This window comes from Equus przewalskii, chromosome 1 (assembly GCF_037783145.1).
Source record: "Equus przewalskii isolate Varuska chromosome 1, EquPr2, whole genome shotgun sequence".
Lineage (NCBI taxonomy): Eukaryota > Metazoa > Chordata > Mammalia > Perissodactyla > Equidae > Equus > Equus przewalskii.
The window spans coordinates 137,380,010-137,405,819 of record NC_091831.1 but is presented as its reverse complement, the minus strand read 5'-3'; the positions used below and the strand labels follow the sequence as shown (position 1 = coordinate 137,405,819).

Below are 25,810 nucleotides of genomic sequence, written 5' to 3'. Positions count from 1 at the left end.
CTCTGTTCCTTGAAGATGTAAATCTTACCATGTCTTTGAAATGTAAACCTCCCAGGAGATAACTAAAACACAGCCCATACTTGCCACAAACTAAAGAAATATTTTTTAAAAAGGTAATAGAGGGTTTTCCTCAAGCCTCCTAGGACTAATAATCATAAGCATTGGCATTAATCAACCATATTTAGCATTCCTTTAAAATATAAGATCTCTGCATCTGTATGTTCACATGTGTCTATATACGTATGTCATAGATATGATATTTTTCTATCTCTGGATGATATTGTCAAAATTCATTTGTAAAAGAGCTCTACCTGATTAGGTTAAAAAGTAAGTACTTACGAATTAAGTATTTCTAAATTTCAGAAATATCATAGAAATTAACCCAAATGTTTTTCAAATTCATGTGCTCTAGGATTAATCTTCAGTAAATAAAAGCTAGTTTAAAGTTGTCGGTTTAATTAAAACAGGCATGTCTTTAGAGTTATCAGTATCAAATATAATACTTTTATTCTACATGGTTTTACTAATCAAATAAGTTCATGCTTTCTCTGTTATAAAATTTGTCAGCGAGAAGACAATTTAGGATGATGACTGACTTTATCTAATGAAGTTTTTGTAGATAATCTAAACATAATTGTTAATAACAAATTATTTAAATAGATATAAATGGGATAAAAGTTTCTAGGTGAACTTTCCAGCAAATAGTTTCTAAAATCTTTTGGTGACTAGAAACAGCAAAATTCTGCTACATTAAAATAAATGAGTTAAGTCAAATTCATTGCATATCTAGATCATCTCCAAATAAAATAAAATAAAAACTAAAACATTACTAAAAATAGGTTTATCCACTTTTGGCTTCCTTTACAGAGGAACTAAAGATATTTGGATTGTTTTTTTTTAGGAAGATTAGCCCTGAGCTAACATCTGCTGCCAATCCTCCTCTTTTTGCTGAGGAAAACTGGCCCTGAGGTAACATCTGTGCCCATCTTCCTCTACTTTATATTTGGGACGTATACCACAGCATGGCTTGCCAAGTGGTGCCATGTCTGCACCTGGGATCTGAACCGGTGAACCCCAGGCTGCCAAAATGGAACGTGTGCACTTAAGCGCTGTGCCACTGGGCTGGCCCCTAAAGATATTTGGATTTATTGGTAAATATGTTTGTGCTACCATGAAAAATTTACTGTGAGGAAAATATACTTTTAGGAATTATCAAATGTATTCATAAATTTGCCAGTAACAGACCATTAGTAATTATTTAAAGCTACTAAAAATAACAAGGGAAACATCTCTGTATGCAAGGAAAGTAGGTTATGTGTTTTTGGTAAAAGAGGGAATGGAGATGCATTTTGCTGAGGGAAATAAAAGTGATTCTGTCCTAAAATGAGGTTGGGAAATAGGAAAAACATAGGACAAAATCTGAAGGTAAAAGAAAATTATAGAAGGTTTGTGAAAAAAGGAATCTTGGGAAGGAATTTTAGGTGTGGTGAAGCTGGCTAAGATTAAAATGAATTTATTTGAGTTAAAACATAGTTTTAATATCAAAAGTAAGCTGGTACAAAATTAGAATTTGGCTTTCTCTTTGTTAAAAGGACAAACATTCTTGGGCTATTAGACCACTCTTGATGAGAGATTGTAAAAGGTTTTTCTTTATCTTTTAAAATAATCTGTGTAAAAGGAAAGATTTTATGTTTTATCAAAGTAATTTCCTTCATGTTATCTTTATCATCAGGTCTTTGATTACTTAAATAAACTCAATCTTTTTGATATTAAAAGAACTAGGGTTTGCTTGGAAGTATGTAACCTTCTATATTTGCCTTTGAAATTTTGTTTTCGTCACATTGGTTAAATGGATAATTAAGTATGGTTTCATAATTATCTGTGATCCTATTTAGTCATATCTCCAAACCATTTTTTATATTTTGACAAACTTTCTAAAATTTTAATTCTAAATGAAATCTTTTTGATCTTGAACTAACTTTGGGATTTTTCCAGAGGGACCCTGGAACATCTCAAAATATTTGTTCCCTCTCCTTACATAAAAAAAAAAAGAGAGAGAGAGAGGGGCCAGCCCTGTGGCGCAGTGATTAAGTGTGGACATTCTGCTTCAGTGGCCCAGGGTTCGCGGGTTTGGATCCCAGGTGCAGACATGGCACCGCTTGGCAAGCCATGCTGTGGTAGGCATCTCATATGTAAAGCAGAGAAAGATGGATGTTAGTTGAGGGCCAGTCTTCCTCAGCAAAAAGAGGAGGATTGGCAGCAGATGTTAGCTCAGGGCTAATCTTCCTCAAAAAAAAAAAAAAAAACCAACAAAAAAGAGAGAGATATTACACTAATTAGGCTTACTTTGGTATGTTAAATTACATAGGAAACTTTGTCAACTAAGTGATGATAAACCTCTTAGGTTATATTGCATGGGTGAATGTTATTAATATAAGCCTTCTAGAAATTGTATAACTTTCTTAGAAATCAGGTGTCCTAGTATAATGTTCTCACTTTTAATTCTAGTTATTATCTTAAAATGCTGTGTGTATCACAGAAAACCAAATTTCCTTGTCAATTGCATTAAATAAACTCTCATCAGATCTTTAATAATGGGCACTTATAACTTCTTTGTCATTTATAGAGTTATTTTTTTACTCTGATGCTTTTACAAAAGTATTCTTGCCAAAGTACCTCCTCTTGGGGCCAGCTTGGTGGCATAGTGGTTAAGTTCATGCATTCCGCTTTGGTGGCCCAGGCTTCACTGGTTTGGATCCCAGGCATGGACCTATGCACTACTTATCAAGCCATGATGTGCTAGGCATCTCACATATAAGATAGAGGAAGATGGGCACTGATGTTAGCTCAGGGCCAATCTTTCTTAAAAAAAAAAAAAGTGCTTCAACTTCAAGGAGAATTCATAGAAAAAATTGCATAGGAAGTACAGCTTTCTGATAACTTGAAGATCATGAAACTGAACTGGATAAGAATTTCCATACAAGTGGAAAAACTGGATTCAAACAGAACAAAAATTAATAACAGGAGACTGAATGAACTGAAGAGAAATGATTATAAGTTTTATGACTTCTTATTTGAAACATTGCTGTTTCTCTAATGTTTTGCTTTTCCAGATTTAAGGAAACTTTTTCTCTTAAGCTATCTATCACTTAAAGCAATTTGGTAAAATATACCTTTGTAAACAAAGATGTAGCATTTAATGTTTCTCACTACATGATCTCTCCAGATTCAGAAACTCTTAGCGAGTATTCTTATTTTCATGATAATATAGTTATTTGCATAAGTTCAATAAGAATCTGTTCTCCTTGTAACAGGACACAATTGCAAATATTGGTTATATTAACAAAGCTTTGACTGCAATGTCATGTTTGAGAGAGACATACATAGACTCAGATATGACCAGATAGCTCTAAGGAACTAAGGTTGACTTTATGAGCCAATAAAGTCCCTTGAAAAGTCTGGCCTGGTACGTTGCTTACAGGGTCCCCAGCAGCCTTACCAGAAGAGTAAGAAAGGTCACTTTCTGGCAGGTCCAGGAAGCTCAGGATATTTGGGGGATCTCAAGGAGAAACAAATTCACCCAAATCTATAGGTATGGCAGGTGAAGTCTAATGGCAAGTATTTGGCTTGGCTTCTTAGACTGGAGAGGCTTTTAAAAGTTTAATCTGTGATTCCTTATGAAAGTTTCCAGCCATGCAGACTTAAAAGAGCTTATATTGTCAATCACTATTCTTGCTGCACCTATGTAAATAATCAGGCCAAGTTTATTAAAACTAGACTCAATTTGCAAACATAGTATACTATAGGTACTATAGTTATCTTTGATAGAAATGGGGATAATTGTAGACAGAAAAATTGTTTCAGTAGAAACTATAATACACACTTGTGGATATTAGATTCTGGTTCTGTTAATTGCTTCTGAGGTTTTATTTTCTGCCTGTAAAATGAATTCTTCTTGTTTCCTCCAACACTGGGCTACAACTCTCCATACTAACATTTCCAGTTTTTCTCCCACCCTTCTGACTTGGAATCATTGAGAAGTAAAACTGCCCTTTTTTCTGAAGATATGCAAACTAAAGTGGAACAACTTTATATAAACTTTAGAGAAGGCACCACAACAGCTCCTGTATTGACAATCTTTATGCCTGTTGCTATGCTGGCCACTCAGAAAGATCACCAAAGACATTCCAACTGCAAGCCAGGAATACCTGTCAGATTGCCACTGCCTACCCTAACTCTATGTGAAGATGCTTTGAGCCTGACATCTAGAAATCTTCTTGACTGGTTGCCTTCAGAACTCAGAATCTGGGATTGTTTTCTGCTCCAGTCATTAACCGTTTTTTTTTTTTTTCTCTTGTCTTTGTAGAAATGGCTCTTATTAAATATTTGATGCAAATGCTTGTACCATGTAGGCCTAATTTGGGGAACCCACCTGCATCACCAGCTTCTGAAATGAGGCAGAACCCTCTCGATGAACTGATCTATTCTCAGGGCTACAAGACTGGTTCAATGAGATATGGAACAATCTACCAACTTAGGACAGGTTCAAACCCACTGATACCAGATGGCCCAATATTTCACAATATTATCCAAATATTTGAACAGATTCCGAGGGCCCCTAAGATTACTGACTTAGTTTCATTGTGGGACTCTTCAAATTTCGGACAATGGCTATGGACTGGATTTCAGGCTATTGCCTGTATAATTATTATAGGATTTGCCACTATAATCCTATTTAGACGTGTACTTTCTGGATTATAACACGCCCTACTCCTGACTTTTAGCATATCAGCTATCCAGGCAGTTAATGTCTTCATCATTGACTTTGAGGCCCAGGTATCACAGGGTGGATTGTGGTGTAGTAAGCCCTGACAGTTGTTTTTTTGCTGTTTTTTGTAATGCAAGTGCCTGACTTAAGCTTTGATTGCCAAGGCATTCACTTTAAAGAGGCACCCATTTCAAAGTTGGCTATCTCAAATAAACACACTGCAAGCCATGACTAGATAAAGAGCCAAGTCACCTCCCCCTACCGAGGCTCATTTATTTTAGAGATCTTGGTTGATTTCAATAACTGACTGTCTGGGCGACTTGTTCTTTTCTCTTCCTGTGCTTTAAATTCCTACTGTTATGTTTTAAATTCACCAGTAAAGAGTGAGCCCACGAAACCCTAGGCCCCACACTCAACCCCAATATAAGCAGGACCCCAGGCCTGTGTTCACGCTCTCTCTCTACTTGCAACCTCCCTATGTGGCCCCAGGTATGCTGTGTAATTTCCAGGTCCTGTGAGTAATAAACCCTTATTTTTTCAAAGTTTCCTGATGGTTGTCGCTGCAGGGCATCTGGCAATCATAATAAGAACCACAAGGACTGGTCCAACGACAAAAGTGCTTATTGATAGGCTGAGAGTGGCACAAAATAAGCCCATACTCACTAAGTAATGGCTCCCCATTCTCCCCTCCCCTCATCTCCTGGCAACTACTAATCTGGTTTCTATCTCTATGGATTTGCTTATTCTGGATATTTCATATAAAAGAAATCACACAATATGTGATGTTTTGTGTCTAGCTTCTTTCATTTAGCAGAATGTTTTCAAGGTTCATCCAAGTTGTAGCATGTATCACTACCGCATTTCTTTTTAGGGTGGAATAATATTTCATTGTATGTATATACCACAATTTACTCATCCATTCATCCATTGATGGACATTTAGGTTATTTCCATCTTTTGGCTATTATGAATAATGCTCCTATGAACATGCATGCACAAGTTTTTGCATGAACATATATTTTCATTTCTCTTGAGGGTATACCAAAGAGTGGAATTGCAGACTCATATGGTAATTCTATGTGTAACTTTTTGAGGAACTGCCCAACTCTTCTCTACAGCGGCTGTACCATTTTATACTCCCACCAGCAATATACAAGGGTTTCTATTTCTTGCATTTTTGGCCAAAATTGTTATTTCCTTTTTTTTTTATTATAAGTATCCTAGTGAATGTGAAGTGTATCTCACTGGAATTTTGATTTGCATTTCCCTGATGGCTAATGATGTCAATAATCTTTTCATGTGCTTGTTGCCTATTTGCATATCTTCTTTGAAAAAATGTCTATTCAAGTCCTTTGTCCTTTTTAAAATTAGTTTGTTTGTCTGGTTCTATTATAAGAGTTCTTTATATACTCTGGATATTAAACCCTTATCATGTATATGATAATTTTTCCCATTCTGTAGACTGTCTTTTCACATTCTTGATAATGTCCCTTGATGCACAAAAGTTTTTAATTTTTGTGAAGTCCTATTTATCTATTTTTGTTTTCTTGCTCTGGTTTCTTTTTTATTAAAGCAACCATGTGGTGTGTATATATATATATGTGTTGTCTGTGTGTGTGTGTATAATATAACACATTATGTATAACATATGTTATATAGCAATATATATGTTGTGTATATATGTATGTATATGAATATATATACACAATATAAATACAATATAATACAATAATATAATACACACACATATATAGTAGTTTAAAAAATAAAGCCAATATTCTCACATATAGGAACTTCTTATATCTTTTTGGAAACATTGTGTTAAGTATCATCATCATCACCCTGAGGAAACCAAGGCCCTGATCAATTTAGTGATTTGCCAAAGAATGCACAAACTAACAGTAGCAGAATCTTCTGTCTCTAAACATTAGACAATAACGTTAGCTTGACACATTAACGGGGAATAATGAGTCATATGAAATGATTTATGCTTATGGAAGCTAAATGTTTTTAAAATTTTCAGTTAAATTCAACAAATATTTGTTGATTTCTTCCCAAGTGTCAGGTGCTGTTCTAGCTTCTGGGAATAGAACAGTGAACAAAACAGTTCATTCCTAGTGTTTTTAGGCTAGTGAGGAGGACAGATATTAACCCTGAAATTATAAGTATGAAATTGTAAGTACACTGTGCTATGGCAGCAAGTAATCAAAATCTCCCCCACACTAACTTGCCCTCACCCCCACCTCCAGTTAAGAGCTCAGAACACTCATGAGTACATTTGGGCACTTTAGCATACTCCACAGACCACTTTCTTATATGTTGTCCTACATTTTTTCAAATTGTTTCAAAGGTACAAATTGTCCCTGATTATACTGAAAGCTCTTTAAGGAAAAAGGACATATGTGATAATTCTCGAATACTTCAGAGTGGTATGCATTTCATCAGAACAAGAAATAATTGTTGAGCTCAACTAGAATGGAGACAGGGAGATAAGGAGGCAGGGACAATGAAACTTTAAGTACAAACTGGTATGGTAATATATGAAGGATTTATAATAAGTTATAGTTCATGTTTATTCATTGCTAACTGCCATTCAGAGATGGTGAGTCTTTGAAGAGTTAAAAGTGGATGGGGTAATATATATTGGACAGGATAGAAGAAAAATTCAACCCTGGCAGTCTGAATCCCAAGGCTCATGGTCATAACTTCTCTGGATACTAATTCCCACTTAATACATTATACTTTGACAATTATGCAAAAACTTAGTAGCTAAGCTGCAGACAAAGTTCATATACACAAGCGTGTACATATGTGCAAGCACGCATGCACACACACATACACACACAATACTACATGAATGAAAATCTCAAATTATAGTGTATCTGTGATAAGTAGGGCCAAGGAGGAAGAAATAAAGATTCAAAAAATTGGCAATAAACTAAAAATATATGTTGAGCAATAACATCAGTAATTATTATAATAAAGAAGAAAAGGTCTTGGAAAAGGTGATATAGGAAATATCTCACCCTGTGCTTTAATGTATCCCATTTTTCTTTTCTAAAAACAATCATCCCAAGAGGGTTCCATCTGTAATCTACCACAACAAAATAACGTGCCTTTGAGAAAATGACATACTGGAGAGACTATTACCTGCCAGATGCTGCATATCCAAAACCTACCTTTAACACACTTATAATGAAAGTCATACTCTGATAGTGCTGGCAAGGCAGTTGACACTATGTGACTTTACCCCTATGTCTACAGAGGGTGACCTTGATGAGAAAACCAAGCAAAACTGTCCCTGAGAATGGTATAGTTGGTACCTAGTGGAATTTTAAAATTTCATTTTATACACTATATACTATAAAAGAAGGCAACCAAGTAAATAAAACTTGTGTCCTGGAACAGTACTTCTCCATGCAGTGACCTTGTGTGATATTTTGGTATGGCAAAGTAAGAAGTTACTCACACAATTCTATTCTATTGGGGAAAATAGGACTGCATATTTCTGGGAAACAGTGTCCTGCATGTATCTATACATCTGTCACCCTAAACAATTAAAACAAACTCAGACCTATAATAGAAGATTAAATATTGGATATTTTATAAAAATATGGCCTATTAGTTACTACTTGACAAACCTCATCTTATCTTTCCTAATAGTTTATTTTTTTAATTTTCTTTTTAAGACTATGTACTTTGAAATCACAGAAGGACAAATGCTTCATTTATTTAGCATCATAGTAGACTGAATAATTTTCTAACTATCTGCTACTAATTTCACTAAGGAAAAGATATTAAGAGAGAGACAATTTAACACCTGTGGTGAAAATAACTCCGAAACGTATTATCTTCTTCCTTACTTCCTTAATTTCGTATGCATAGGCTTTGTTCCAATGGTCTGTTTATAAGACGGTTGTTTTAAAACTCAGAATGTGTTTTCCCACAGAAACCATGTCATAACCAGAGGCTGGGTCCTCTGGCCACGCTACAAGAATAAAGCTTCCTGCTCAAGGTTGCACAGCTCACATTACCTGAGCAGAAACAGGAAGAAATGAACAAAAATAGACTCACATGAGTTCTACCCACTCATTGGCCAAAGACTTCGGTTCCCTTTGAATTCTAGGCCCCAAGGACTTCTGAGATATCCTTAGATCTGGAATCCACTGTGCCTATCATATCTTTAAATATCTCTTCTGAAGCCAGGATTACCTGGGAAGGAGAAAGCCCAGCTCTCCAGCAGGAATCATGGGGCGTAGACTGGCAGCTGCCCAACACCCATGCAGACATATTTAAGAGCTTCCTGAACAGGGGAAACAATTTCAGCATTTCTTTGGTAACCATCTTCCCATGAGCACAGGAAAAACTGCCCTGAGCAGTGACACATAGTTTTGCCTCTCCTCCCTTTCCCGTCAGCTGTCACTTCTGCTGTCAGAGTGCCCGCCACTCATCCTTTCCCCACTTGTAATCTGCTGTTTCTAATCTGTCATCTGAGCAATCAGATGACCAGAGCTGGGAGAACTGTGTGCAAACTGAGAGCCAAGCTCTGACAGATAGCCAGAGACCCTCTTCTTCAGAAGAGCATTAGCAGGTTTCCTGGCAGCCATTTTTTGGTCTTCTCAGAGCTTTTCTTATTTAATTCCCTGCTTGACAGTCTCAAAAAGCTGACCCCTATCTGCAAGAGGTGCTCCTCTCATTCGGTACAGTGGAGATCACACCAGAACAAAAGAAAGAGATACACATTCTAGTGCAGGTGCCCAACACCCCGCCTGGAGAGCTTCAGAGTCAAAAGATCTGTGTTCCATTTCTTCACTAGCAAAATGTGTATAACCATACAGAGTCAGTGAGGTATAATGGATTAAAAATTATAAACTGTTTTGGAATGAGTTATTATGAAAATAGTGATCTTTTTAAAGAACTATCATCATTCTTAGGGGTCTATAAACTATGGCTGCAGGGCAAATCCAGCCTGCTGCCTGTTTTTGTACATAAAGTTTTATTGGAACACAGCCTCAGCCACTCCTTTATGTATCAGCTATGGCTTCTCCTTTGCTACAAGGGCAGAGTTCAGAAGTTGCAACAGAGATCATACGGCCCACGAAACTGAAAATATTTACTATCCAGCCCTTTCCAAAGAAAGTTTTTCTGACCTAGCTTATCAAGAAATGTTTTATTTTCAAGAAAGTAAGGTTTCAGTTTCCCACAAAAAAAAATCCAGTTGCTTAATATGGCATATTTCATAACACAAGCCATAAGCTTAACAGAAGACCTTCAATAATAATAATTACAGTTATATTAATAACACACAAGAAATTCATTACACAAGCTTTCTGCTATGTAAATCCATTACTGTGAACAGAAAAGTCCTCAGAATTATTTTAAATTCAATTCTTAAAAGAATAATGAGCTCATAGCTGAGATTTATTTCTGGTGTGTATTTTAGAGGAAAAAATCAGTATTACATTATCCCTATTGTGTCTCACAGCAAAGAGGGTGACAAAGCTGCCCAGAGTTGTTAGTGCCAAACACACTGTGGGAGCTCAAATATTAATCAAAATGACATCTCCAATTTTTTCCCTTCCTAATCAGGCCTAAACATCATGGGACATCTGGCAAATCAATAAGCAAACCAAGATGCCCTCATCACTCCTAACCTAGCAGTGCTGCAGTTTTAGTCAGAAGACGAGGGCCCTCACTGTTAATGAATACTTCCTTACTCTGGTGTCTGCCTCTCCCACGAGATGAGCATGCCCACCTCTGATGCCAAACTCCACCCAGGTACGCGTCTGACTATGCCATCGTCACAGGAAGAAACACCTCTTATGCTTTTAAGATAAAATAAGCAAGGGGGTACATGGCTATAGAATATGTTTGTGCATTCTACCAAAGAGAATCAATAAATGAATGAATAAATCCCATGAATAAAGCAAGAATAGGCTGTTAAAAAGTGTCTGTGAAAAACTGAAAAAGTCTCATCTCCCATCCTCTAACCTAGGGGAACGTGGCACAGGGACTGACCTTTACCGCACCCCACCAATCTTCCAGGAAGGTAGGCTTTTGGCACAGTTGAGAATTAATTACTTTTGGCCTCGAGCCTCTTCCTCTGTCATTTCTTTCTACACCCCCTTCCCCCAAACCCTTATGCCACTGGCACCTCCTATTCTCTCTCTATGAGCTCCGAAGTTGCTCTAGTGCTGAAAGAGCTGATAAATGCCTTCGCGTCAATTTATTCCTCCTTCATATATTTAAAGGAAGCAGAGTGCTGGAGAAATGAAGCAAAGAATAGGTATGTTCACATATGGAGCTAAGTCTGAACCTTTTAACAAAGCTCAAAGGCAACGATCCAGGAAAAATTGGCTGGAGTAGAAAATACACAGACTTAACACCTGAGAAGTGATTATGTATTTTTGGAGTATAAAAAGAAACAATAAAATTAAAATACAATGTGAATAAATATGGGCTCAAGAAGTGCTAGTGGTTTGGCTTCCCTCCTTTACTGCCCACCCCATCAAAAGATACATAAATAAAAAGCTGCAGAGCCTGAAAGGTATCCTGATGGGGCAATGGAACCATAAATACTTGTGAGTGCTCAGATATTTCTTTATTCTCACTAGGTTCTATTTTCTAGGAAAAATATTTTGGATTAGCAAGTGTTAACAATTGAAAACAATGCAATTGTACATATTTATAAGTGTATGTGTTTTATAGACTCAGATTTCACAAGCAGAAGGTAAGATTTTGCTGCATTATTTGATAATAGTAATAGGGAATATTATTAAGGGCTGAGCACCTACAGGCCTGGTTATGAGCATTGTTAAGTATTAGTTCACTTAATCCTAACAGGAAGGTGCTATTATTACTCCCATTTCACAGATGAGGAAATTGACATGGAGAGAAGCCAAGTTATTTGCCCAAGGTCAAAGAGCTCTTCATTAGGAGGTCCTGGAAGCAAGTCCAGACTTGAGAGTCTATTTTATCTATCATATTCAACAGTCACTCAGGTTGATAGATTACCTAAGAATTCTAAAACTCTCCCAATTTTGTGTGTATCGTGCAGAGAACAATGGGGGGGCCTCATTTGGTTCACCAATTACTAGCTGTGCAATCTCGCACATTTGCTATAACAACTTCAAATTCTTCATCAATAAAATGGGGAATAATACCTTTTACACCTACCCTAGAAATTGTAATAATCTAATGGGAAAATGAGCACGAAAACCCGTCAAAGCTTTAAAGCAAGGTACAAATGCAAGGTAGCATTACATTGCACCCTCTATACACCAGTACATTAGCCATCATCATTAACACACAAAAGTCAAATGTAAAGAATATAGCAATTATTTTGGTGACGTATGGCTCTAAACTATAATATTATAAACTATCCAGTCTGTTAATAACACCCAACATAAACCCACCACTGATTAATCAATAAAAATCATGCAATGGCTTCAGTGAAATGTACTCTCGAGCGCACTCCGCTGACTCGCATGCATTAATTACCTTGCCTTATTTGATATGTTCCAGTATTTGCCTGAAATGCTTAACTCTCAATCTTAGGTTATACAGCAAAACTTTTTAAAAACTTTAAAGTTCAAAGTATACATTCTCTATGCTATGATATCAAAAGTTCAACTGAACCACTCAGTTTTCAGTTTCCCTGACTCAACTTTTTGGAGTTTTGTAATTAATTATATTCCATTATTACTGATCATCAATTAGCTCAAAATGTTGCTGAGATGGTGAGTATGCTGAAGGAGGCAGAATTTAACGATAATTTGAGACTAGCAGGACACTAAATTTCTCCCTTGTTAATAATTAAAGTAGATAACTTATATTTTTATTTATAGCTTCCAGAAATATCCGGCTCATTCCTGCGCATTGCCCTGTCAGCTAATCATCAGTTGGTCAGGATCTGACTTAGGCCCTTGTGTTTTATTTTCCACACATGCCTTCAACTAAAGCCATTACATGGAGCCCAACCAAAGGTTAAAGAAAGTGAGGTCGTCACTGCTACTTCTGTAGAATTCTCTACCCAGTCAAATGCTTTGATGTCATAAATACGTAAAGGATGAAAAGGGGCAAAATTTCAATTTACCTGTTTCAATTTCCCAGATGTAAACAGAGTCATCTGCACATCCAACAATTAAAAAATTCTCAACTGGGTGCCATTTTATCATCCTCACAGGGAAAAGGTGTTTCCGGGCATGCAGGAGGCAGCTCTTCCCCTCAAGATGAAGGAGAACCACGGAATGGTCACTGCACACACAGCAAATTACCTGATCACTTCTTAGCTGTGAGAAAAAAAAAAAAAAAAACATTCTTGTGTAAGTAAATGATCAAACGCTTTCTTTAAAATTAAATCAGATGTTTTCCCCTAGCAAAATAAAATTTTTATTAAAACCGCATTTACAAAGTGACATTTCTGCTTTCTACAGCACCTCTCCACATAACACTCTACTGAGTAGATTTTAAACTCAACACCTATCAGGAAGGTCAAGAGATGCAAGTAAAAAGGAGAATTCCAGGCCAGATCTACTTATAAGATAAATGAAGGACTTGACCATCACTCAGCAAATTCAGGCAATGAGGCAGACATCGGAAATAATGCAGAATAAAATAAACCCCAGAACTAATTTGTTGCCACAAAAAGAAGCTATTTGTAGACACAAGCTTAGGTCCAAGAGTATCATGAGCTGATATTTTTCATTTAGAGCCTCAAAATGTGATTTGGTGCTGTTCCCAGAACTATACAGATTCTAATCCAAACAGGAAACTCTGTGTAGACACAATCTAAAAGAAGTAAGCATTAGATCGTTCCAACTGAATGTACAACTTCAAAGACACAATGACCAAAAATAGGCTCATAGAACAAAGATTCTTAAGATACTTTTTTTAAAGGGTCAGCATGTGGTTACCTTGAACACAGTTTAGGACAAAAACTATCCGTGCTGGGTGCTGCTGAGGTTAATCTGGGAGGAATTTACAGGGCACCTCTGTGCCTTACCACAAGGGCCATCCATTAGCCTGCCCATGAAGGGGGGCAGGTGGGGTGGGGTGGCTGGAGGAGGGGGGAAACAGGGAGTGGCTCTTCTACCTTGCCTGTGTTTATTTTCTGACCACCATGCTGAGTGGATTCTCCAACTTTCACTAAGGCACCTAGCCAGAGTTTCAGCTGCTAGTTGGGATCTCTTGAGAAGCTCCCAGTGCCCATCATTGACCTCTTTCTGTGGGACATTGGGAAGCATATTATTTTTCTTAATTCTTTTTAGAGACTACAGAAATCTTGAGGAAAAAAATTACAAAATGGCAGGTATGCTAGACCGGGAGAGAATGAGGCAGATGACATTGCCTCTCCACTACCTGGAGAACCTGCCTAACTCACAGCTTCTAGAATGGGCAGCCCAATGTACTTGAGGAAACTTACACACACACACAACACGTGAACACAGTCCCTATGGCCAGGAGTAGACATACACTGGAGACCCACACTAGGCCAATCAAATTCTCTTTCCTAGGCATTTGAAATTGTAAAGTTAGAGGAGGCACAGGAAGAAGCAAGATAAGGGAGCATTCACAGAAAGGCAGACTCTTTCAGGATAAAGTACTCAAAGGATAACCTTGGTTTCTGAATTTAAGTTCAAGTTCCACTGGGTGCTTGCTGTAGCATTTTGTCTTGGATGTCTAAAGGATCGTCTCTCCTCTTATACCCTTCAATAAACTCCCTTTTAATTTGACTTGGTTTGAATGGGTCCTGATCCTTAGAGTTAAATCATCTGTGACTGAGGCAAAAGTAAAAGGGATCAGGAGTGGAATGGACTTGAACTACATTCCTGGAGCAGAGAGAAAAAACTAGTTTAAAAAAAAACAGGGAGAGGTACCTTAGGAATAAAAGACATATCAAGGTATCCTGAATCAAGATGTGGAAGTGCTTTTTTTTAAAGTCACTTAACTTTGTTTCACTGTTATGTTTAATCGTTTGTGTTGCTGAAATATTGCTTTCATTATGTCTTACTACAAAAATACAGTGTAAATTTTCTGAGTTTACTTTGGAGCTGATTTTTTATAATATTACTATGGAGAAATAATTTTTATAAGCCAATCAACTAATTTACAAACTCAGGAACTCAAAAGTTTGTTGTTTATATTTTAACAAAGACATCAACTTTATGGAAGCTGAATTTAAGTTGACATTGCAAAAGAAAATTATACCAAAGTGTTTCCTTTTGCCTGGAACAAGCCAGATGCTCACAAATTTGCTAAAGCTCATTATTTGTTAAATAAATGAAAGAGCAAGCAAAATCTATCTAAGAAAAGAAAATGTAACTATCAATATTATTATAAAAGTAAATTGTTGAAGGCAAAAGTTAATTTCTATTTGAATAGTTTTTACATTGCGTTTATTACTTTTTTTTTATTTCTGAGGAAGATTTGCCCTGAGCTAACACATGTTGCCAATCTTCCTCTTTTTGTATGTGGGCCGCCACCACAGCATGGCCACTCACTGACAACTGGTGTAGGTCTGTACCCAGGAACCAAACCCAGGCCACCAAAGCAGAGTGCGCCAAACTTAACCACTAGGCCACCAGGGCCAGCCTTGAGTGTTTACAACTTTTATTGAAAAAGAAAAGACAATTTCATTAAAAATTAAGACACATAACCAAGGAAAAAAAATTTAAGTACTTAAGGAGAATTAACTGGCTCTTGTAAAGCCAAGTATTGACAAAATTTCTGCTTTAGAACCACCTTATTTGTATAAGCTATAATAATAATAAAATGCATATAAAAAGATTAGAAAGGAGTATATAAAAATCACCCAGTTGTATTATGGGCACATACAACTTTTCTTTCTGTGGGAATATGGGCTATTTTTCCTTTTGTTTTTTAAACATTCTGTAATGTTATATAACTTTTAAACTTACATGTTATATTTTACTCTTTGTCTTAACTTACTCTGAAGTTCTCTGGTGACATCAAAAGACTTGTTACTGGACCAGCTTCCAAAACGAATTTATGCAAAATTTCTTCAGTAAAGATATTCCACAAAATGACACACGAATCCCGGTCCCCAGACACTAGCCAACTTTGGTCTAATTTTGAAGAGAGACCATGTGGGTAAAGTAATGAAGTAACACTTTGGTGATGACCTTTGAGAATTTTGTGAGGAAGGGAATCTGGAAAACAACCAAAGACCAAATAATAAAAAAGTTATTTTTGCTCAAGAAATAGTCCCGAGATTTTCTTTTATAAATTTTTCACGTAAGGAAACCACATATAAGTAAAGGTAGGCAGTTGACTAAGAAAATTAGTGAGCAACCCCTGGACCATCTCAAAAGACAAGAGCCTCATGATAAGCCGTTGATGAAGAACTGAAGTTGGTTGTTCAAAATCCACTAATTCTTTACGGAGTTAGCAAGTCACCAATTCCAGTGCCATGAAATAGCAAACGCTGTTCCCAAAGAATGAACAATTCATACATTTGGCCTCTACAAAAATAAGCTCAGAACATTAGTGCTGTCCTTTAAATTAGCATGACCAAGTCTACCACAAAAGAAAAGCAAAGTTTCACAGAACACTTTTGCTCTAAACGGTGTTGGAGATTACCTAGTTCCACCTCACTGTTTTACAAAATATTTGTTTTACAGATAAAGTATCCGAGGCTCAGAGAGTTAAGTGGTTTGATTCCAAGTGTGAAAAAGCACAGCAAAATGTTTAAGAGCATAGCTTTGCTGTTAAACAAATCTGGCTCTGTTTTTCTGGGTCTGTCACTTACTAGATGCGTCACCAAGGACAAGATGCATCTTCCCTCTAAGCCACAGCTACTGCATCTGAAAAATTGGGGTAATAATACCACTTATTTCACACAAGACTGTTGTGTGGAATAAATAATTTCCATAAACTCTTAGCACTGGCATTTGGTAGGAACCTGGGTATTTCATACCATAGCTGTACTAGAATACAGAGCAACTGACACCCAGTTTCCACACTGCTTCTTTCTTCATCATTAGATAACCCTAAAAAATTGGAGAGGAACGCAGATCACAAACTCTTTATTCAAATTGAAAATCATTATTACTTCTATTAAAGAATCACTGGTTACTTGTATTGCATCCAGTACATCCTCATTTTACACCTTCTAACAAATAAAAATGAATATTAATTCAAATGCTACAAGTCAAATGTAGGTTTCTGCTTGTTTTCTGATAAACCAGCCTAGATAAAAAATGCTAAGGTCTTAAGCTTTTTCAGTAACTTTTGACAGCAGCCGTTGAACTGTATAGTAGTACATTATCTCTCCTTGGTTCATTGTTATTCACTCTTCTATTTCAGTCAATCACAAATGAGTAACATTTAGTAAGTACCCAAAGTATGCTGAGCACAATAGTAGGCAATTTAACAAGGGTTTTTTATTTTTATTTTTTATTTTTTTATTTTTTTTTTGAGGAAGATTAGCCCTGAGCTAACATCCATACCCATCTTCCTCTACTTTATACATGGGATGCCTACCACAGCATGGCTTTTGCCAAGTGATGCCATGTCCACATCTGGGATCGGAACCAGCGAACCCCGGGCCGCCAAGAATTGGAACGTGTGAACTTAACCACTGTGCCACTGGGCCGGCCCCCAAGATTTTTTTAAAAAATTGAGATTTGGTCTTTACTCTTAAAGGCCTTGCATTCTAGTGGGATCCTTATAGTAAAATGGGTATACAAATTTATCTGTACATCCCCAAATCTCAATCACCTCCTACATTTCCTTCCTTTACCAAGACAACTTAATGCATAACAGTCTTTATTTAATAGGTATTCGCTGTTGTAAAGCACAAAGACATATAAGAACATATTCATATTTCATTAACAAAGAAATAAAAACTAAAACAGGAAGATACCATTTTCTCCTGATTGGCAATTAAAAAGTTTAATAGCACACAAAGTTGGCTAAGGTTTAGGGAAAAAGGCATTCTCATAGGATCTTAGTGGACACATATGCACATTGATATATGTTTACATTTTTAGATATATTTTCAAAATTAAAAATATATACAAATGTTGATCCAGTAATTCCACTCCTGAGAATTAATTCTACAGATATACCCACATATATATGCAAAGATAGTTAATTTTGCATTGTCTTTAGTAGCCAAGACTAAAACCAGTATCAATAGATTTTTAAAATTAAAATTTGATTATTATTAATCATTTAAAATAAGCTCATAAAGAATATGCTTCAAAATATTTTATTAAGATTTGTCTAAAGACATTTCAGTAAAGTGTGTAGTAAAACGCTTCTATGACAATTAGAAGAATGCATACTGCTATGTTGGTATGTGCTTGTATATGCATAAAAAATTTTGAGAAGGGTATAAAGAAACTTACTAGCAGTTGCCTTCGGTGAAGGGAACGGGAAGATCAAGGAAGGAGAGAAACATAGTTCTCATTGTATAACCTTACATTTGACTTTTAAAAAAATCTAGATGTACGTTTTATTTAACATTAAAATACGTACACGTTTATCAGCAAATGCCAGCAAATTTTTTAAGCTTTGGCAATCTTCTTAGTATAGCTTATTAAAGTTGAAGCTTAGGAAATTAAATAAATAGGGTCAAATAAAATTCAATGACCTTTTAATAAAGAATCGCCTTCTAGAAGTCCTGCTTTGGCAGCATTCAAAGCCTGTGTAATGAAAATTGTCCCATCTTCACAGCCACATATTAGTTTATCAAGACTTGGAACATACTCTGATGAAGTGACTACTGCAGTTCCAGTCCCATCTTTAAATCCAGAGAAGTGATCAGTAATACTTTGTGACATGGTATCGTGCTTATCAAAATTATCTTGAAGGGTCCAGGTGCTAGTTATTGGTATCTCTAAAAGGAAAACAAAAAAGAAAAATTTGGTTTATAAATTCATCATGGATATGGAAAATATTATCAAGGCACCATCCCTTGGGTTACACAGAGGCTCTTTTGCTATCCTAATAGTGGGCTATGGGCAGAAAAGTTCTCCTACCATGCACTGTCTCCATCAAAATGCTATTTTATTGGTCCTCTGTCCTTCAATACAGGAAGCCTCAGAAGAATAGACGTGTATTAGTACATTCATTTTAGATTTAGGTCAACTGAAAAGAACTGAGAAACTCATGTAACGATGTAAAATGGTGGACCAAACTATTTGCCTTTGTAACGTTAAGAAGGAAAACTGAGGGTCTATTAGTTGCGTGAGGTAAATGAAAGAAACTTATTCTTTAAATGTCAGGGATATGAATATCTCAAAGTCATACCAAGCTCCCAGGCAACTATCTATGGCTACCAAGAGCACTGGTTATCATTTACATAGCTGACCAACCAATCATTTGACATGTGCCTCAGGTAGGCTCAGGAAGTGAGACAGCCTTGGCATCCAGAAGCAAAGAAGGAAAGTTAAAGCTGACCTACCTCGCTATGAAAAGGCCTCCTTGACGTTGAAGTACACATGCCACAGTGACTATGAAAACTTCAACCCCAAATCTTAGACTAACACCAAGAGTTGTCATAGACTTATACAGTTCTAATTATAAGCAAGGGTGGCTAGATGCTTAATTCTGTTGCTGGGAAGTAGAACAGACATGAGAAACCCTAGAGCCACCATCAAGCAGACTCAGCAGTGGGCATGGTATACTTTTTAACTCTTAAAATTGAACTTGTAAGAAGAAACTTTTTCACACCCAATACCAAATTCTAAGTCTATTTCCTGACCCATTTCTTATTAATCTAGGTCTATTACGAACTATTTCGAAAACATCTGGAGCAGGAACACTAAAAGTTATACCAGTAAACTTGTTAACTGATAGAACCCTGGGCTTAGAAATTCAAGTTTTGAAAATAGGGACCCTGTTTCTGCTCTGCCCCAGACCATCTCACAGAGATGATTCACTGATTTTGGAATAACGGAAAAAGAGTAAGATAGGATTCCTCAATTTGGAATACATAGTCCCAGGAGTTCGAAAGTTCTCCACAATAATGTTTACTTTGATGATTTCAGTTTTGTATTTTAAGAAAAGTTCAAATAAGCAAATGATAAATCATCTAATTATTCAAATTGCCAAATGTTTTAGTGTCCAAATTTATATCTGTGCTTGTAGTTCCAAGCATATGTAATAATCCCAATAGAGAAATTGATTGAAAAAGAGTATAGGATATGGAGTGACAAATTCAAAAATAAGAAAATGATGTATCAACCTATCCTATATTCACATTGCTAGCATTCATTTCATTTCAATAAAACATCACTCACATTAAATTGATGTTAATTTGAATTATATTGGTTATATTGTTGTATAATATCTAGAAGCATCATATTTATACCTATTTATGTTGGCATCTAATGCATAGTAGTACACAAGAAAATTTTTCTTGTTTGTAGCCTCATGCTACTCAACTTAGAAAAGCAATGAGTTAATCATAAACTAGTTATCAAAAGACATGTGATTAGAAATGGAAATTGTCTTACCTCTAGGAGACCCATCAAACTTGGATACAGGAACATCAGGGATGTGCCACAAAGTAATTCTTCCGGAGACTTCTCCAGAGAAAAGAACCTTATAAAAAGGCTCTTTTCTTTCATTTATGTAGCCCATAATAAAGGGATTGCTCTGGTCCAAAACAACAAGTTAGCTTTTATGTAGGGAAAATATCTAAGTATAAAATGACAGCCACTGTTTGTAAATGGAGGAACAAGACTCCATAGATGAACTAAATTATTTCCATTTATTTCCTACTCTTTTAAAAATTGCAAGTGAATTAAGTGAAATAATCTCTTAGGACAAAAAATTTTTATAAAACAAGAAGCAAAGTCATCAGCTAGACTTCAGAGAGTTAACAAGACTATCCAACATTTATTGAACAGGTTCTATGTATGTATTACACATACTGCTTGGAGCTTTACGTGTGTTCATTAAATAATCTTCACAATAATCCTGCGAAGTTGGTACTATTATTGTCTTCATTTCACAGATGAGTAAACTGAGAGTGAAGAGGTTGATTTATCTAAGGTGATACAGACAGCAACAGGCTTTTGAGTCCAGTAATTTTGACTCAAGAGCCCATGTCTTGATGACAATCCTCTACAGTCCACTAAGGAGGTCTGATATCCTTATGGTCCCTTCAGTTCCAATTGTAGTTAAAATAGCAACAACTAATATTTGTATAGTAATTTTGTGTTCTTAATATGCTTTCCACTTTCTGTTGACCATTTTTCAGTTTTAACATACCTGATTTCAAATTTCCCAAACAGCCACAAAGAAAAATGAGTCCACAACTTATACATATATTTATATTAATATGTATTACATAATATTACATATAAATGTATATATATAGTTATAATTTTGCCGAGACAGAGAATAAATATTGGGCAACAGCACTCTGAAAGATGCTTTCACTAGTGAATGAACCTAGTACCTCAGTGCAGTGCAGATATTCTTTGGGCAGGCTTGTGTATAGAGATTATGCACAAGAGATCAAAATGGTTAAGTGATAAGAAAAACAAAACCCCAAACTTCTTTTAATGTCCAAATAAAAGCCATCCTGAGAAGAAAGCCAACTGGTGGGTGCTAGAATTAAATCTAAGAAAGTGATAGTTCCTAGTCAGGAAATGTATGTTTGAAGGTTCGGATTTAGAAATATTAGTGGAAAAAAATCTATAAGCTATCTTTAGAGAATATTAAGGGTCAAAATATTTCTACAATCCTCACAACAAAACTACGAAGTAAGTAAATACTGTTATTATTCCTGGTATGGAGATAAGGAAGCTAAGACAGGAAGAGAATAAGAAACTAATCTAAGATCGTGCAACCAAGATATGTAATCCTCTATGATCCCAAGAAATGAGAACATTGCAGAAGAGAAAACAGTTCCAATGAAGTTAGTTCTCTGAATAGATTTTTTTTTTTTTTAAAGATTCAGAAGACACTTTGGAGTCTTGTAGTTCTCATGGTCATCTTTTCTGTAGGTGTTAGAGATGTTGTTGATAAAATGTGGTTAAATTGGCTTCTCAAACTCTCTCAGCCTTTAGGAACTTGGAATTGACTAGTGTAACTCCCTCTTGATTTTGATATGGGGATGAAGCTGCAGAGAGGCTGGGTGGTGACTCAAGTTGGTAGCAGCTATGTCTGCTCCCTCCAAGCTCCAAGCACTGCCCTGTGGGGAGCCCACACTGCCCAAGCTGCTATCATCCCCTCTGCCTTCACCTTCTGTGCTGCCATTCTTCACTTGCTCACACCTACTCCTTGACCCCTCGACCCTTCTCATTCCTAGTTTTTCCCTCACTAGTTCTGCTATTCACCTGAAAACTGCCTCAGAGCCCCCTACTATATGAATTTTGATTTTTCATCACAGTACCCAGTACCCATCACAAGGAGTACCCATCCTCCAAGAGGTAATAAAATAGTCATTAAGAGTGAATTCTCTTGGGCTAACTGCCTGGATTCAAATCCTGGTTTTAGCATATATTAACTCTATCAAAAGAACCAATTTCTTGACTTAGGCAATTTACTTAACCACTCTGTGTCTCATTTTCCCTAACCATGAAAGAAGGCTAATAAAAGCACCTACTATATGGGATTACTGTCAGGATTAATAAGTTGACAAAGGTAAGGTGATTAGAGTGGTACCAGGCATTTGGTACATACTCAATAAATATTAGCCATTCTTATTATCCACTTCTCAGAACAATTAAGAAACTCACTCCAGAGACCCATTGCCAGACTCTGGGGCCAAACTACCTTGGTTCAAATCTTGGGAACTGACCTCTCTGAACATCAGTTTCAAAATGAGGTCATGGTGGGAACTCATGTAAATAAGGCAGTGTGTGTATGTGTGACATAATAAAGGCTCAATAAAAGTTATCTTTTATCATCATTATTGTCATTACTCTTATTCATGCTCCCAAATTCCTTATCTACAATTCTCAGGCTATTTCTATCCCAACTACTCCCATCTCAGCACTGCACTCTTACTCTATACCTAAGACCCTGGGAAGCTCAGTTCCTCATCTCAACAGTCTGGGCCCCTGCCACAGATGTCAGTGATCATCAGCTGTAATTTGAAGCTAGGGAGACTCTCATAAAGCTACTGGAAGGAAGGAGGAGTCCCCATTCTTGCTACTGCAACTCCATCGGCAGATATGTTCCCGCATTACAAATGGGAACTCTGAGAACATGTTACTGTCAAACTCTGAGATTTAATTCTATGGTATTATTCGAAAAAAAAAAAGGAGTCCAGTCAATACAACATGTTTACAGAGCACCCTTTTCAAAGTTCACTGTGTCTATTGAACTCATCTCCCACCTCACGAAAAGGCCTTCATTGCCTTCTAGCTTCAAGAGAGACTAAGAAATCTTACATTTCGTGAACATTAATATTTTGAATAAGAAGAATAATGTCTGTCTTCAATTTCTTGGCTCGATAAAGGGCAAGCAAAGGTCCAAGGATGGGTAGACCAACTTCTTTTAGTTTCAGATCATTCTATTCATATTTCATTGGCTTCCAAGTACCTCCTTCATTTTTTTTTTAAAGATTGGCACCTGAGCTAACAACTGTTGCCAATCTTCCTTTTTTTTTCTGCTTCTCCCCAAATCCCTCAAATACATAGTTGTATATTTTAGTTGCAAGTCCTTCTAGTTGTGGCATATGGGGCGCCGCCTCAATGTGGCCTGATGAGCTGCGCCATGTCCGCGCCCAGGATCCGAACCAGCCAAACCCTGGGCCGCCAAAGCAGAGTGTGCAAACTTAACCACTCGGCCATGGGCTGACCCCTCCCATCTTTAAGATACACAAAGAACTGTGGTTGTCTAAACAAGAATTATTGAGAGAAGACCCATAAATCTTTGTCTTCATATTTTGAAAAACAAAGCAAGGTAGCTTCCCATAAGATTATTATTCTTAACTTAACTTTTAATTGTTGTACTTTTTCCTAGTAGTTACGTATATCATTGCTATTTTCAGTAGACTAGAAGCTCCTAAAGGACACTATATTTAGCTTGTAGGCCAAACTGTGCTTTATAAGTATGCATTCTGGAGCTGGAAAAGAAGAAAGGAAAGGTCCTTTAAAAAAACTAAAATGCCTTTCTGAGTAAGCCACAATATTGTTCTTGTGATCAACAGCAAAACAAGGCTCTATTGTTCCCTACAAATGAAATTAGAAATAGTGCTTGATGCCATAATTCTAAAGTTTTCCTGTGCCCCACTGGCACTTGGATTTCTAATTTTTGGCTGACAGTTTCTTAATCAAGTTTTTGCAACAAAACCTCACAGATATGTTAAAAGGACAATCCCTGAACTATAGGATTTCCAACAGCTATGCTGCCTAATTAAGCAAACCATCACTCTGTAAAAACTAACATGCTTCCTTGGTTGACACATCAATAATTCAAAACTCCTCCATTCTCAGTGAAATACCTTTTGGGATAATTAACTGATGACTAAGTCCAAAAAAAAGACACTTTAGTTAACATTATTAAAATAAAGTAACTGCTTAAATTTTCAGGCTTCAGAGTGTCAAAGATATAATTCAGTCGAGTAAATGCTCACAATTATACCCTCAACTCTCTGCCAGGAATCATAATTATATTTGTTTTAAAAGAAAATTTATTCAGAATAGCTAAATACATGTGAAAATGATCTCAATATACAGTTAAGCAAAAAAAAAAAAAGCAAGATATAAACCATTTGATTAAGTCTAAAAATTGGAGTAGATACATCAAAATGTTTATACCATTGTATTAAACCATCTATCAAAAGGGGCAGTGAAAAGATGTATGCGTGTATGTAAAAGTATGTGTATATATATATATGTAGAGAGAGAGAAAATAAATATGGCAAAATGTTGACAGTTAGTGAATCCAGGTAAAGGGTATATGAGTGATCATTGTACCATTCTTGTAACTTTTCAAATAATTGAAAAAGGTCCCATTAAAATAAGTAAATACACAAAATAAACAATATTCATAGTGAATATTAATGTTGGTAAAATCAGGAATTTTAATTCTTCCTTTGTCTTTTTAACATTTATAACTTTTTTACAATAAATATGCTTTGTTTAGTTAATCAGACTTCAAAATATAGATTTTTTTGTAAAGGCAAAGTTTCCTCTTCAGTAGCCATTAACAATTAAATTTGATTTTCTCGTTAACAACTTGATGTGATTCTTCAATTCAATTTGTTCAAGCTTGAGTCTGTTACAGACAAAGCAACGCTTATCTAAGAAATGGAGTGAAATAAAGCTTTGAGGCAGTCACTCTTTTCTTGCATTACCTTATTTTCCTGCACAGAAGTAGAGCACAGTAAATGAGGATAAATGGTCTCTTTAAGCACTCTTCCATCAGCAGGGTATATGCTTTTTGAAAGCCCACTGTGTGGCAAAAAAATAAAAAGCAAAGTTTAGAACTTTGGGGTTCTTTATTCATTTTTTTCCCCTCCCACTTTCAAAAGCCGGATGGTACCATTCAAGTTTCTAAACTCCAGTTAGAAATTGTTGGGTTAATAATTACAAGTGACTTTTTGAAAACGCAGCACCAGCTGTACAAGTTATACATGGTTAATCTCACTCCTTCATCCCCTGCTGTTTTATACAAAGGCTGAAGCCCACCAAGCCCAGAGTAAATCTTCTAGTGCCAAAGTTGTTTTGTTCTGGTTTTTGATCATGGGCAGCATGCAGGGATTTTTCCATAATAAACCTCCCAAAGTTCATTTTCTACCTGAATGTTTTGTATGCTGCTCCCATCTGAGCCCACCTGTTCAGCAGCTGATAGATATAACTGTGACCATCTTCTGTCCAGATGATGATTCTGTGAGCATCAAGCACCTCGCCACCAGCAAAGAACTGCCCGCTTCTACTAACTTCAGTCCGCAGAAGGGAAAAATCACAATAATCATAAACCTAAAATACAAAATTAATGATGCACATTAACAAAAGCTTACAATCTAATCTGCCAATGAGATGAAAGACAAATTATGCTTATCAAGACTATTTTGATGACAGTGTTAATGCAACAACACATTAAGTATTAA

The 25,810-nt window shown here is 36.3% G+C and overlaps 1 protein-coding gene across 3 annotated transcripts in view; it reads right to left on the bottom strand.

The window, feature by feature from the left end:
- The window catches only part of WDR72 (WD repeat domain 72), a 219,658-nt gene that overhangs the window by 148,363 nt on the left and 45,485 nt on the right, over positions 1–25,810 (bottom strand). For all 3 annotated transcript variants that reach the window (XM_070579987.1, XM_070579998.1, XM_070580009.1), the window contains 6 exons: positions 25,534–25,679; positions 25,055–25,151; positions 20,253–20,394; positions 18,386–18,631; positions 15,718–15,938; positions 12,863–13,058 (listed from right to left, as the gene is read on the bottom strand). In XM_070579987.1, coding sequence (XP_070436088.1) covers positions 12,863–13,058; positions 15,718–15,938; positions 18,386–18,631; positions 20,253–20,394; positions 25,055–25,151; positions 25,534–25,679 — 1,048 coding nt within the window. The remainder of the gene's footprint in view (positions 1–12,862; positions 13,059–15,717; positions 15,939–18,385; positions 18,632–20,252; positions 20,395–25,054; positions 25,152–25,533; positions 25,680–25,810) is intronic.